At 54.0% G+C, this 12994-nt stretch overlaps 1 protein-coding gene across 2 annotated transcripts in view; it reads left to right on the forward strand.

The window, feature by feature from the left end:
* The window catches only part of PPP1R12C (protein phosphatase 1 regulatory subunit 12C), a 70578-nt gene that overhangs the window by 30847 nt on the left and 26737 nt on the right, over positions 1-12994 (forward strand). The window contains exons 7-9 of one of the 2 annotated variants that reach the window (XM_029584828.1): positions 7221-7309; positions 7769-7908; positions 8472-8575. In XM_029584828.1, coding sequence (XP_029440688.1) covers positions 7221-7309; positions 7769-7908; positions 8472-8575 — 333 coding nt within the window. The remainder of the gene's footprint in view (positions 1-7220; positions 7310-7768; positions 7909-8471; positions 8576-12994) is intronic. The other variant, XM_029584829.1, reaches the window with a different exon arrangement.

The following is a 12994-nucleotide window of genomic DNA, read 5'->3' on the forward strand; positions in this document are numbered from 1 at the left end:
GAGAAATTGAAGTAGGAGAATTTCAGAGGAAGCTCCCTTAGGTGTTAGGCTCCTTGGTGGATCATCCCTAAGATTCAGCCGGGCGTCCGGGGGGTTGGGAACCCCTGCTTTGTGCTCGCCCGCATCGTGCCGGGGGCCCTGAAAGTACCCCGTGTGTATTTTTTGCCTTTGTATCTGTGATTTTAAAGTTAAAAAGAAAGAAAGGAGCAGAAAGGCAAGCAGCTGGGGGGGGGGGGGGCGGAAGGTACGGCCACGAGGCAGCAAGGGTGACTACTGCGCCGGATCGCGTGTATCCAGGGGGGGGAGCGGCCTTAGCGGCCAGGCCTGTAGCAGAGGAGGCACGGCAGCGGTTGCTGCCTCCGGGTTTGTTTTCCCGTGCATCTCTGGCGGCTGTGCTGAGGGACGGAGAGCAGCAGCCTTTTCTGTGGCAGTGTCCGGCTGATTTTTCCACGCCACGGGAAATGGCGAGCGTGGTTAACAAAAAAAAAAAGGTGCGTGCCAGAGCGGCGATTGAGGCCGGCGGTGCGGCCTTCGGTGCGGGAGCACGTGGTACGGCGCCCGAACCGCTCAGAGAAGTGTGCCGCACGTGTGGGCTGGAGTCTACACGCTTGAATTCTCGCTCCCTCTGTTCTGGTTGAGCTTCGGGAGAGAAGGGTTCCTCAGTGGGGGTGCACCAGGGGAAGCGGATTTCCCACCCTTTCTGGAGGGGACGACGACGTCGGTGGTGTCAGTGGCCGAGGGATCGGGGGGGGCCCCGCAAGGCGGCTGAATCCACAGAGGGCCGCAGGCAGGAGTCCTCTTTAACTAGGGAACCCAGAGATTCCCCTCCCTTCGGTTTCTCCGGTGGTTCGGAGGGACTCTAATGAGGGGGGAACTCCAATGACAGCCTGGAGCAGGGGACGGATGGCCCTGAAGGATTATCACCAAAATTTATCCTCTTGATGCATAAAGTCTTCCTGGCAAGGAAGGGAGCGAAGGGGAAGTGGGCGAGAATCGGGCCTCCCCTATCCGCGCCGAAGAAGCCTAAGAGGGCCGCAGGTGAGTCCAGGGACCTGTGTCGGGCAGAGTCTGAGGTGGACCCCAGGGATGGGGTCTCCATGGATGATCCGCAGGATGTCCCTTTGGACCACCAGGGGGTGGTTCCAGACGCTGACGTGACTGTGGACCCGGATGTAGCTAAGGATGGCCCGGGTTCAGATGAAAGATCGGAGGGGGATGATCCTCGAGTTGTCCGTTTATTTAAGAAGGTGGAACTATGCCCACTTATTCCCCAAATAAGTGGGGTTAAAGTGACTCAGGAGGAGTCGGATAGCGAGGGGGTGAGTCCGTTCCTGGATGGGCTGAGGGGTCCCCCTGAGTGCCTTTCCCTTACCTAAGAAGATCAGGAAGTTGGGAAGCTATACCCCCTGATGGAGGAGACTTTGGAGATACCGCGGGTACCTAAGGTGGATGCTGTGGTGTTACCAGTCACTGAAAAGATGACCATCCCGGTGGCGGGGGCTACCGTTTTGAAGGATGTATAGGACTGCAAGTTGGAGATTCACCTAAAGTGGATGTTTGAGGTCCCCGTGCTGAGTCTTTGGGCCGCCGTTTGTGCCAGCTTGATGCAGGGAACCTGTCTGTGTGGGGTGCAGAAAGCACAGGATCCAGCTTCGACAGATGAGGGTGCCCTGCAGTCAGCTTCTTTAGAGGCTGGGGTGGCTTATGTAGCCGATGCGTTCTATGGTTTGGTTCACACGTCAGCTAGGAGTATGGTCTTGGCCGTGGTGGCCCGCAGGCTTTTGTGGCTGCGCCATTGGTCAGCGGACATGTGCTCAAAGGCTCAGCTGTGTAATCTCCCTTTCAAAGGGAAGCTTCTCTTCGGGAAGGATTTGGATCAGCTGATCAAGACGTTGGGGGAATCTAAGGGGAACAGGCTGCCTGAGGATAAGTGCGCTAGTAAGATGGTGTTCCCGCCTCGAACCCAGTTCAGGGATTCAAGGAGATTTCGGTCTGGTAGGACCACCTCCAATGCATCTGCGAAGCTGACGGGCAATCGCCAGCAGTCCTTTCATGGAGGCCATAGAGGTGCCAGGGATGGTGCCAGTCAAGGGGCCGGTGGTGGAAAGTCAGCACAAGGAAGCCCGGGTGTCTCACTCCTGCATAGAAGCCGTAGGGATTACCTCGGACCCTTGGGTCCTAGAGGTCATAAGAGATGGCTAGGCTCTCAAATTTTTGTGCCCGGTTAGGGAGGCCTTTCTCAAATTTCACATGGTCTCTCACCGCAAGTGGGAGGCTATGTGGTGGATGCTGCAAAGGTTACTGGATCTACGTGCCATATTGCCCATGCTGCGGGAGGTACAAGGGCAGGGCAGGTACTCCATTTACTTTGTGGTTCCGAAGAAGGGAGGGTATCTTCCGTCCCATTTTCGACATGCAGAAGTTGAACAGGGCCCTTCGGGTACCTCATTTTCGTATGGGGACACTGCGCACTGTTGTAGCGGCAGACCGCAAAGGAGACTTCCTGGCGTCCCTGGACTTGATGGAGGTGTATCTTCATATTCCGATTTGGATGGACCATCAGAAGTTTCTTCGTTTCATCGTGCTGGGTCAGCATTTTCAGTTTTGGGCCCTTCCTTTCGGACTGGCGATGGCGCCATGAACCTTCACCAAGATGGTGGTGGCTGCAGTCCTAAGCAAAGGTTCATCCATACTTGGATGACTGGCTTATTTGAGCAAAGTCAGAGGAGAAGTGTGAGAGGTAGCTTCAGTGCTGATGAACACCTTACAATCAGTAGGTTGGGTCTTAAATGTATCAGAGCCATCTGGTTCTGACCCAATCCTTGGACTATCTGGGGGCTCTATTCGATACTAGGAAGGGGCAGGGTGTTCTTGTCGGAAGACCGAGTAAGGAGGTTGCAGGCACAGGTGACACGCTTGCTTCGTCTTACATTGCCAATGGATTTGGATTACTTTCAAGTGCTCGGTTCCATGGCATCCACGTTAGATTTGATTCCATGGGCTTTTGCACACATGAGACCTCTTCAGCACGCTCTGTTGCCCAGGTGGGATCCATTGTTGGGACAATATCATCTGCCATTGCCCTGCTGCAAGAATCCAGGTCTACTCTCTCTATTGGTGGCTGTCTCAGCGCAATCTGATGAAGGGAAGGGAATGAAACCCCTGGCCTGAGTGGGGGTCACCACAGACGCAGGTTCGTGTGTTTTCGGACAATGTGACATTGGTGGCGTACATCAACCGTCAAGGCGGGACGAATATTTGGGCGGTAGCTCTGGAGGCACGGTGTTTGTTTGTGTGGGCAGAGCGCCATCTCAAGGGCATAGTGGCCTCACATGTCGCAGGGGCGGAAAATGTACAGGCAGACTTCCTCATCAGGCAGCAAGTGGACCCGGGGGAATGGGAGTTATCCCACAAGGCTTGGAACCTTATTTGTGCCTGGTGGTGTGCTCCCCAGCTGGGCCTCATGGCAACATGGTTCAACACAAAGACAGAGGCTTCTCAGTTGCAGAAGAGAGGTCAATTCGGTGGGCCTGGATGCTCTAGTGTGCCCTTGGCCATTGGGGGGTCTTGCTGAATGTTTCCTCCTTGGCCTCGTGTCGGTCAAATTCTGAGGCATATAGAGGTGCATCCTGATTCCATGGTGTTGGGAGTGCCTGAGTGGCCGTGGTGTCTGTGGCTTGCAGATCTGGTGCATTTGGCAGTGGTTGGATCCCTTCGGCTGGCTCATCTACCAAAGTTGCTGTGTCAGGGGCATATATTTTTGGATCGAGAGGATCACTTCTGTCTCGCTGTTTGGCTTTTGAGAGGTGCTCATCGACCTGCCACTTTGGCATATATTCAAGTCTTGGTGACTTCGGAGACAGGTGCATCCCCTATCAGTGGAGGTTCCTCTAAATCTTGGAATTTGTACAGCAGGGCTTGTCTAAGGCTCTCGCCTATACTTCCAGTCACGTTCAGGTGTCAGCTTTGGGCTCTCTTAGGGGCAAATGGTGAGGGAGGTTCTTGGCCTCATGTCTGGACATGGTTCATTTCTTAAGAGGTTAAGCATTTGCGACTTACTGTCCGGAGGTTATGCTCAGTTTGGAGCCTTAATTTGGTCTTGCAAGTTTTGTGTGGGGCTCCATTTGAGCCTTTGAGGAGAGCGATGCTGAAGACTCTGACTCTGAAGGCAGTGTTCCTGGTGGCCTTCTGTTCGGCCAGATAGGTTTCAGAGTTACAGGCTCTGTCTTGCAAGAACCCCTTTCTATGGATTTCCCATGACGGGGTTTTCTTGTGGACGGCCTCTCTTTTTGGTCTAAGGTGGTGTACTCCTTTCATGTTAATCAATCGGCAGACCTTCCGGCTTTTCCGGAGTGGTCTAAGGATTCCCCTAGGGGCAGGGAGCTGCATCTTTTGGATGTGAGGAGAACTCTGTTGGCGTTATCTGGACCTGTCGAATAGTTCTGGTAATCTGATCACCTTTTTGTCCTGTATGGGGGCAGAAAGAAGGGAGAGAAGGCCTCTAAGGCTACCGTTTCCTGTTGGGTGAAAGTGGCTATTTGCATGGCCTATATTTGTAAGGGCCATCAAGTTCCAGCGGGGCTGAAGGTGCGCTCCACAAGATCGCTAGCCACTTCCTGGGCAGAATGTCAGTTGCTGTCGCCTCAGGAGATTTGTAGGGCTGCGGTGTGGTCCTCGTTGCATACTTTCACCAGACATTACCGCATGGACGTGAGGGCACAGGAAGAAGCGTTCTTTGGTGAGAGTGTTCTACGTGCGAGTCTTTCGGGCTCCCGCCCAGTCTAGGGGTGCTTTGGTACATTCCACTTGTCTGGACTGATCTGGGTGTGTTCAGGAAAGGAAAATTGGTTCTTACCTGCTAATTTTCGTTTCTGTAATACCACAGATCAGTCCAGAGATCCATCCCGTCACTGCTGAAAGACTGTTTTTTGCCAACTGATGGTTCAAATTGGTTTACCTGAATTTGCTCATCCACTAAAGGATCTGTACATGGTGTCCACTTTGCTGGGCTTGATGGTGACCCAGCAGAATGCCAAGGCTCCGCGCTTCTTCAGTCGCAGAAGAGAGTGTGGAGTGAAAGGGGGTCGATGCCTTGGATCTTCCTTGGCCGAAGGACATTCTACTCTATGTGTTTCTACTATGGCCACTGGTGGGCAAGATATTGTGTTGCAAGGCAGTTCATCCTGGAGATGTGATTCTGATGGCTCTGGAGTGGCTTGGAGGCCTTGGTTCGCAGATCTAGTCAATCTAGCGGTACATGGCCCGCTGAAGCTCGCTCATCTACCAAAGCTGCTATGCCAAGGTCCCATATTTTCATTTCAGGCGGCTCGTTTCTGTCTCGCGGCTTGGCTTTTGAGAGGAAGCGCTTGAGAGAGAAAGGGTACTCTGATGATGTTATTTCTACTCTTTTGCAGGCTAGAAAGTCTTCCACCTCCTTGGCGTATGTGAGAGTCTGGAGAGTTTTTGAGGATTGCTGCACAGAGCAGGAGGTCAATCCTATTCGAGCTTCCGTAGCGCACATTCTTGCCTTCTTGCAAAGAGGTTTGGTGAAGAGTTTGTCCTTTAATTTCCTCAGAGCCCAGGTGGTGGCTTTGGGCTGTCTTCGAGGCAAGGTGCGCAGAGTGGCTCTGGTGGCGCATCTGGATATGGTGCATTTTCTCCGAGGGGCGTAGCATTTGCGCCCTCCAGATCAGAAGCTTTGTCCCTCCTGGAGCCTTAACTTGGTCCTGAAAGGGCATGTGTGCGGCGCCATTTGAGCCTCTTAGAAGGACTACTATAAAAGATCTCACTTTGAAGGTGGTTTTTTTTTTGTTGGCGATTTTGTTTCGCCAGAAGGACCTCGTCACTTCAAGCCTTGTCATGTAGAGATCCTTTCTTGAGAATTTCAGATGCAGGGGTCTCCTTACGGATGGTTCCAGCTTTTCTTCCAAAGTTGGTATCGTCTTTTTCACTTAAGTCAGTCGGTGGAGCTCCCGGCTTTCCCAGTTTGGGAGGCTACAGCGCCTCAAGCTAAGGAGCTGCGGCTTTTGGATGCCAATCAAGCGCACTTTGTTGCGGTATCTTAAAGTTACCAAAAGCTTCTGGTTGTCGGATCACCTTTTTGTGCTGTGGAATGGGGCGAAAAAGGGGCGTAAGGCATCCAAAAGCCACGATTGCACGGTGGTTAAAGGAAACCATATCTGTCAAGGGCGTCCGGTCCCGGAGGGCTTAAGGGCTCACTCTATCCATTTCCAGGTGGCCGCCTGGGCCAAATGTCAACAAGTGTCACCGCAAGGGATTTTCAGGGCGGCCACTTTGGAAACCTTTGCCCACTTTTGCTAGGCATTACTGTTTGGATGTCCAGGCCCCAGAGGCCATGGGCTTTGGTGAAGGTGCGCTTCGAGCGGGACTCTCGCGGTCCCACCCAGTTTAGGGAAGCGTTGGTACATCCCAGGAGTCTGGACTGATCCGGGTACGTACAGGGAAAGGAAAATTGGTTCTTACCTGCTGGTTTTCGTTCCTGAAGTACCACAGCTCAGTCCAGAGTCCCGCCCAGTTGAGGTAGGGAGTTTAGGAGAGTCTGCTCGAACTATTATAATTAATCTGAAGAATGGCACAGGTTTTGTTTAGTTCTTCATGCTTTTTTATGGGGACAAGGTTATCTGTTGTAAGGCTCCTCTTTCCACTGCTCGTTCAGGGGATATTAATTCGTGTTTGGTATTGGTGATGTTGCTATCTTATCATGGGTGCAGGTCAATACTGAGGGACTGCAGGTGGCTCACTGGGTTATATGGCAGTGTCGGTAAAACTTTCTCTGTCTCCATCTGCTGGCGGGGATGAATAATCCCAGCAGTCTGGACTGATCCATGGTACTACAGGAATGAAAATTAGCAGGTAAGAACCAATTTTCCTTTTGGAACTTAGCTGCATAAACCATGGTAAGAATTTCCCACTGTGTTCACCAGCTCTGACTCACCCAAGTATGTCATCGTCCGAATAAAAACAGCCAGGATAAGCAGAGGCGTTCTAGTGGCATTACTCGGATAACGCTGCTATGAGGCGTTATCCGAGTAAGTCTGGCCATGTCGCAGAGCAGTCCTAAAGTTATCCAGATAACTCTCAGCCACTGAATGACAGGTTCAGGTTTATCTGGATAACTTACCCGGCCTGTCCACGGCCGAATGTGGACCCCCCAGTTTTCATCCCCCTGCCTTACCCATCTTTTCCTTCTCTGCTTCCAGCTGCGCTGTGAGAAAGAGGCACACCTGAAGCAAGCCGTCATTGACACTAGCATGGAGCAGCAGCCTCTCTACACGAGCAAGCACAGGCGGTGAGCTGGCAGAAGTTACGGGCGGTGCAGGATCTCCTGCAGCAGGAGGTGGCAGGGGGAATGTGGGCTGTCCGCTCCATGGCCGAAAGGAGGCTCTGGCCTTGTCAGTGTCAATCCAGTGCATACACGCGACTTTGGGCTCCAGAGAAAAGTTAGACTGAAGGGTTTCCTTATTATATCCATCATGTGAACAGAACTCACGTGCTCGAGCCCATGAAGGCATTCAGAGCAAACCTCTGGACCTGTACATACCAGTGATCTCCTGAATCTGAGAGTCTTGTTGCTTTGAGCAACCAGGCTGAGCTCGCATGGATGTGTAGTTCTGCTTTCCCAGTCATAAATGCCTGTTGTGGCCTAGTCTTTTTTTTTTTTTTGGATTGGAGCCCTCAGGTGACACTACCATAACAGCATTAGGAGCAAAGTTAGGGCTGGTTCTCATCAGGATCTCTCTCTCCCCAGGAGCTCGGTATGCCGCATGAGCAGCAAGGAGAAGATATCCGTCCAGGACCAGTCCAAGGAAAGGACGACGCTGGGGATCATCTCCATCGGGGCTGAGGAGAGCAGCTCAGAGTCTGAAGGGGAGGCCGAGAACGGCAGCGGTAGGTGACAGAGGGGCAAGCCCTCTCGTGCAGTCTCTCTGCAGAGTACACATAGCCCCACTGTAGATCTGTCCCCCAGGGGCAGAAGGTCAGGGTAACGGTCAGCACCTTTTGTGCTGAGATCTGGTGCTCTCGAGACGCAGGGACACCTGCTGCAGTGCGATGGAAGGCTGTCAGACCCGGGGGGGGGTCTCCGGTTTGCAGGGATATTTGCTGCTGTAGGTAGGCGAGTGATCCCTTTGGTTCTGCCCATCCCAGCCAAGATTGATTTGCATCCTGACAGGAAGGAGGCCACCCATCCTGGAAGGTGTGAAACTGATCTTTCACCCAGCTGATGACACCTTAAGGCCGGAATTCATTTGCTGTCTCTCTTTAATTTAAGAGAAGACCCCCTCCCCCCACCCCAACCCGCTATGTTAGTGATTTTAGTTGCTCGTAATATAGTCCATCAGCCGCTCTGCTGACGTTGCTTCTGAATTACGCACGCGTGCTTCTCTCCATAAACGTGCGGCGAGATAACAGTTCTCACAAATACCTTGGTTGTCTTTGCTCCTCCGTTCCAGCAGAGCTCCAGAGGAAAGCCGCAGCCCATGACGGCAGCGCGCTGAATGGCATGGCCAGCGGTCCTCCGACCAACGCAGTCGCCCCTACGCCTTCCAGCCAAAAGGTAGGGCCATTTTTTTTTTTCCGTCTGTCCGTCTTCCTCTCAGTGTGCACCTCCTGGCTTGCTGCAGTCTCTGTTGTACAAATCTCTTCTGTCTTTCTTTCCTCCTCCTGTTTTTTTCTAACCTCCCTCCCCCCTTGCCCATCCACCTCACCACCTTAATCCTCATCCGGCGACTCCACTTCCACCCTCTTCTCCACTCCATGGTTTCACCGCCCTTTTTCTGCATCCCCGCTCATCTGACACCCCCCCCCCCCCCCCCCCCCCAATGCCTCATCCCAGCCCTTTTTTACCACCTTCACGCCCATCGCCTCTGTTTCTGGGCCGCTGGGTCCGTCCATGTGGCGTCAGAACCTGCGCAAAACGGGCCTCCTGCCGGTGCCGTGGCGAGGCCAGGAAGCTGTGGTGAGCATCAAGACCGTGTGTCGCTGGTTTCTTTGGCTCTCCTGTTTTCCCCCTGCTTTTGCTAAAGCAGCGAATTTAAAAAGTGCAGGGCGATTAAAACAGAGGGCAGAATGCTGGTGTTCAAGAGTTCCTAATGCTGGCTGACGGGCTCCTCCACGATTATCAGGGATTTTCATCTTGGGCTTTCTTTGTTTTGTTTTGCTCTTTTTTTTTTTACATTTTTTTTTTTTTTGGATGCCTCCTTGTTTATTTACTGGATCAGATTCCAGATATGTCGTCCTCTTGAAAACAGAGGACAGAAACGAATTGTCGGGGGAGAGTATAAGGCCCCTCACGCCTCCGTCAGGCTCTGAGGAAGAAAGGGAAGGAGCAGTTCCAGCCGTGAAACAAAGAAATTTCAGAGAAATTCCACAAGGGATTGGCCTTGCAGTGCGTGTGGGAAGTTTCAGGGAGGCTCTGGGCAAGGATATGGCAGGAGTTTGGGTGTCCTGCCGGGGGGGGGGGGTGAAGCGCTAGCAAGCCCCGAGAGCATTGCAGACAAGGGAACACAGTAACATCGTAGACAGAGGGCTCATCCAGTCTGTCCGGCTAGTCCGTGTCCGCACTGCAAGAACATATCCCAGCTGCCGGCCCTAAAAGCTTGACCGCTTGCAGGTTGTCACTCTCTATTTTTATCCAGGTCGGGGTTTTGCTGTCTTTCCTCATTGGTTCTCTGTACAAGATCCCATGCTTAATCCAACACCCAGCCCCCTCCCGTGTCTTACCAGACCGTGACCTCCGCCCTGCTTATCAGTAACCCGGACAGCCAATCGGAGGCCTCGATTGCAGCATCGGCTGGTTAAAATCAAAACCAAGCATTTGAAAACGGTGCTGCGGCTGTAGAATGACGGGCGCCATCTTTCCATCTCACGAGGAGGGTCTGTTAAGCATCCGGACAGGCACCTCCCGGTTGGATTTTGCACTGGTCGTATGCTTTGCTCCTTCGTCTTGCCCTCGTGCCCTTGCCCTGCCTGCTGGGGGCACCCTTGCATCAGAAACAGTCCCTGCTTACGTTGTATCCTGCTGGGAGGAGAAGGTCTGTGGCAGCCAAGACTCTGCTGTGAGCAATGCTTCTAGACACAGGATGGTCAGATTGGTCCATGCTTGCTGGGGGCTCACCACTAGGACATCTGTACAGCCCTGTGAGAGGGCTTCTGACTGATTGAAGAGTGGGTGCTCTCTTAAGGGCAGTCACCAGCATATGACCCCTGTCATCAGCCTTCCCATGTATGTCATGTAACGCTTTTGCAAAAGAATTACACATTACCTCTTCCGTCTTGCAACAGGAAGATAATGCTTCCCTGTCGTGTCTTTTGAGGTCACTGTGTCCCTTCCCTTGGGTTCAGGGTACTGTACACCTTACGCCTATCGTCCCAGCAGGAAACTTAGTGTTCCCGGTACGTACCAGGATCAGTCCAGGACACCTGGGTTGTGACTCCGCACCAGTAGATGGAGACAGACTAAAACTTGTGGGCGGAGCCATATATGCCCCTGTGCCAGTCACAGCCCCTCAGTCTTACTCTGTCTCCAGTAGATGGTGCAGGTGCGGTCACAGCTCCTGCCTGCCCTGGTTCTGGTACTTCGTCAGGGTCGGTTCTTTTTTTCTTGATTTTAGGCCAGTTTAGGCTATAGTTATTTCGGAATATTTCTGCAGTTTTGAATTTTGGAATTTTAAAGTGTCACTGACGTCCCGTCCGCCCTGCCTCCCAGGGGGGTTGTGAGGTCCTGAGGGGACTACCCCCCCCTGGTTGAGGCCGCTGCTAGGGTCGAGGACCCGGCTTTACCAGTTGCAGCGTCAGGGGTGACACCGGGGAGCCCGGTTCACTCACTCCTGCTAAATTAGGGCTCCAGGACCGTGGACAGTGATCGGTGTTTGTAAAAAAAAAAAAAAAAAAAAAAAAAAAAAAAGTGGTGGGAGATGGCGCGGCACCGCAGGGGGCGGCGAGGCAGAAACAGTCTTTGGAAGGGGATGGCTCGAGATTGATCCGCCCCTTCATAAGGAAGGAGCTGGCCCATGATTCCCGCCACCCTGGAGGAGTTGGGGAATCGCCACACCGCCTGAGGAGTCTCGGCTGGGCTCCATTCCTTTTCACCTCCCTGTGACAGCTCTACTCTATCGACAATGGGATGCTCCGGCTTTGAACATGGAGGTCGCGAAAGCTATGGCTACGCTCTCTCACTTGCCGGAGGACGACAGGTTCCCCTAGGGGAACACAGGGTTTTTCAACCTGCCCGAGGACAGATCCAGGACGCGGTCTTCGTTTTCGGCCAGGTCCCGCCTTTGTGGTCCCAGGACGTCGCGTCCTCAAAGGTCGTCCGGTCAGTCGTTGGGTCTTCCTCCTCCCGAACCCCGCATTGGCGGCAGCAGTCCTTTCGGGGCAGCGGGGGAGCCCCGGCGAGCGCAGAGTCCAAAGCTTCGCCATGATTGGTGGTCGGCCCCCCTCTCACCGCAGCCCCGGCATGCCGTTCCCAACGGCGGGGCGCGGTTGATATCGGTTCTTCGAGCGATGGGCCGGCGTAACGTCAGTCCAGTGGGTCCTCCATGTGACCAGAAGCGGCTGCCTCTTCCATCCCAGTCTCCCTCGCAGCGGGGGGCCCGTTACTCCATTTACTTCATCGTCCCAAAGGAAGGCGGCACGTCCAGTCCCATGCTGGATCTCAAAGGGGTAAACCGATGCCTTCCCGTTCCTCCCTTCAAAATGGAGACGGTTTGGTCTGTGATTGCCGTGGTACGGCCAGGCGACTTTCTGGCCTCCCTAGCTCTCATGGAGGCGTATCTCCACGTAGGCATTCAGCCGTCGTTCCACCGCTTCCTAAGGTCTGCGTTCTAGGGCGGCATTATCAGTTTCAAGCGCTCCAGGTTGGTCTCGCGACGGCCCCCCTGCGCCGGGAAGGTCTCCTGGTCCATCCTTACCTGGACGATTGGTTAATTCGGGCGACATCCGAGGAACAGTGTCGGGTGGCAGTGGCCAGGGTCCTATGACTGTTGCAGTCCTGTGGATGGGTGGTCAACTTCAACAAGAGTCTTCTGACACCCACGCTGACCTTGCAATATCTGGGAGCCGTTTTCGACACGAAGCAGGGCACGGTGTTCCTGTCGCACGAGCGGATATGCAAACTGCAAGTTCAAGTACGGTGCTTATTGTCTCTCCGCCGACCGCGGGTCTGCGATTACCTTACGGTCCTAGGTTCCATGGCTTCACCGCTGGCGCTGGTTCCCTGGGCGTTCGCTCATCTGCGACCTTTTCAGTCGTCCTTACTATCCCGCAGGAAGCCGGTTCCGAGGAGTTTCCATTTACCACCGCTTCCACTAGGGGGACATGCGAGGTCCAGCCTGCTCTGGGGGCTGGATTCCAGTCATCTGTCCTCTGGAGTGTCTCTTCTGGGGCCCAATTGGACGGTAGTGACCACGGATGCCAGCCTCTCCGGTTGGGGAGTGGTCTGCCTAGGGAGCTCGGGCCAAGGCCTATGGTCAGTGTCGCCAGCTCAGTGGTCTATCATCACACTAGAGACCGGAGCGGTTCGTCTGGCTCTGCAAACCTTCCTACCGGTAGTGCGGGGAAAGGCGGTCCAAGTGTTGTCGGACAACGTGGCCACCGTGGTCTACATCAACCGCCGAGGCTCCGCGCTTCATGGTCTGGGCAGAGCTACATCGCAGCAGCATAGCAGCCTCTTACATTGCAAGAGTCGACAACGTTCAGGCGGAGTTTTCTCAGCCGGCGTCGCCTGGACCTCGGAGAGGGAGAGCCGGCGGACGAAGCTTTTCTTCTCATTTGCGAAACGTGGGGAGTGCCCCACATGGATCTGATGGCCACGTGGCACAACGCGAACGCTCCGCGATTTTTCAGTCGACGTCCAGAACGGGGGGCAGAAGGCGTCGATACGTTGGTGCTCCCTGGCCGATGGATGTTCTGCTGTACGTGTTTCCCCCGTGGCCGATGATCGGCAAGATTCTGCGGCGCATAGAGTTGCACCCAG

The sequence above is a fragment of the Rhinatrema bivittatum genome, chromosome 19 (assembly GCF_901001135.1).
Source record: "Rhinatrema bivittatum chromosome 19, aRhiBiv1.1, whole genome shotgun sequence".
In the NCBI taxonomy this organism is placed as follows: domain Eukaryota; kingdom Metazoa; phylum Chordata; class Amphibia; order Gymnophiona; family Rhinatrematidae; genus Rhinatrema; species Rhinatrema bivittatum.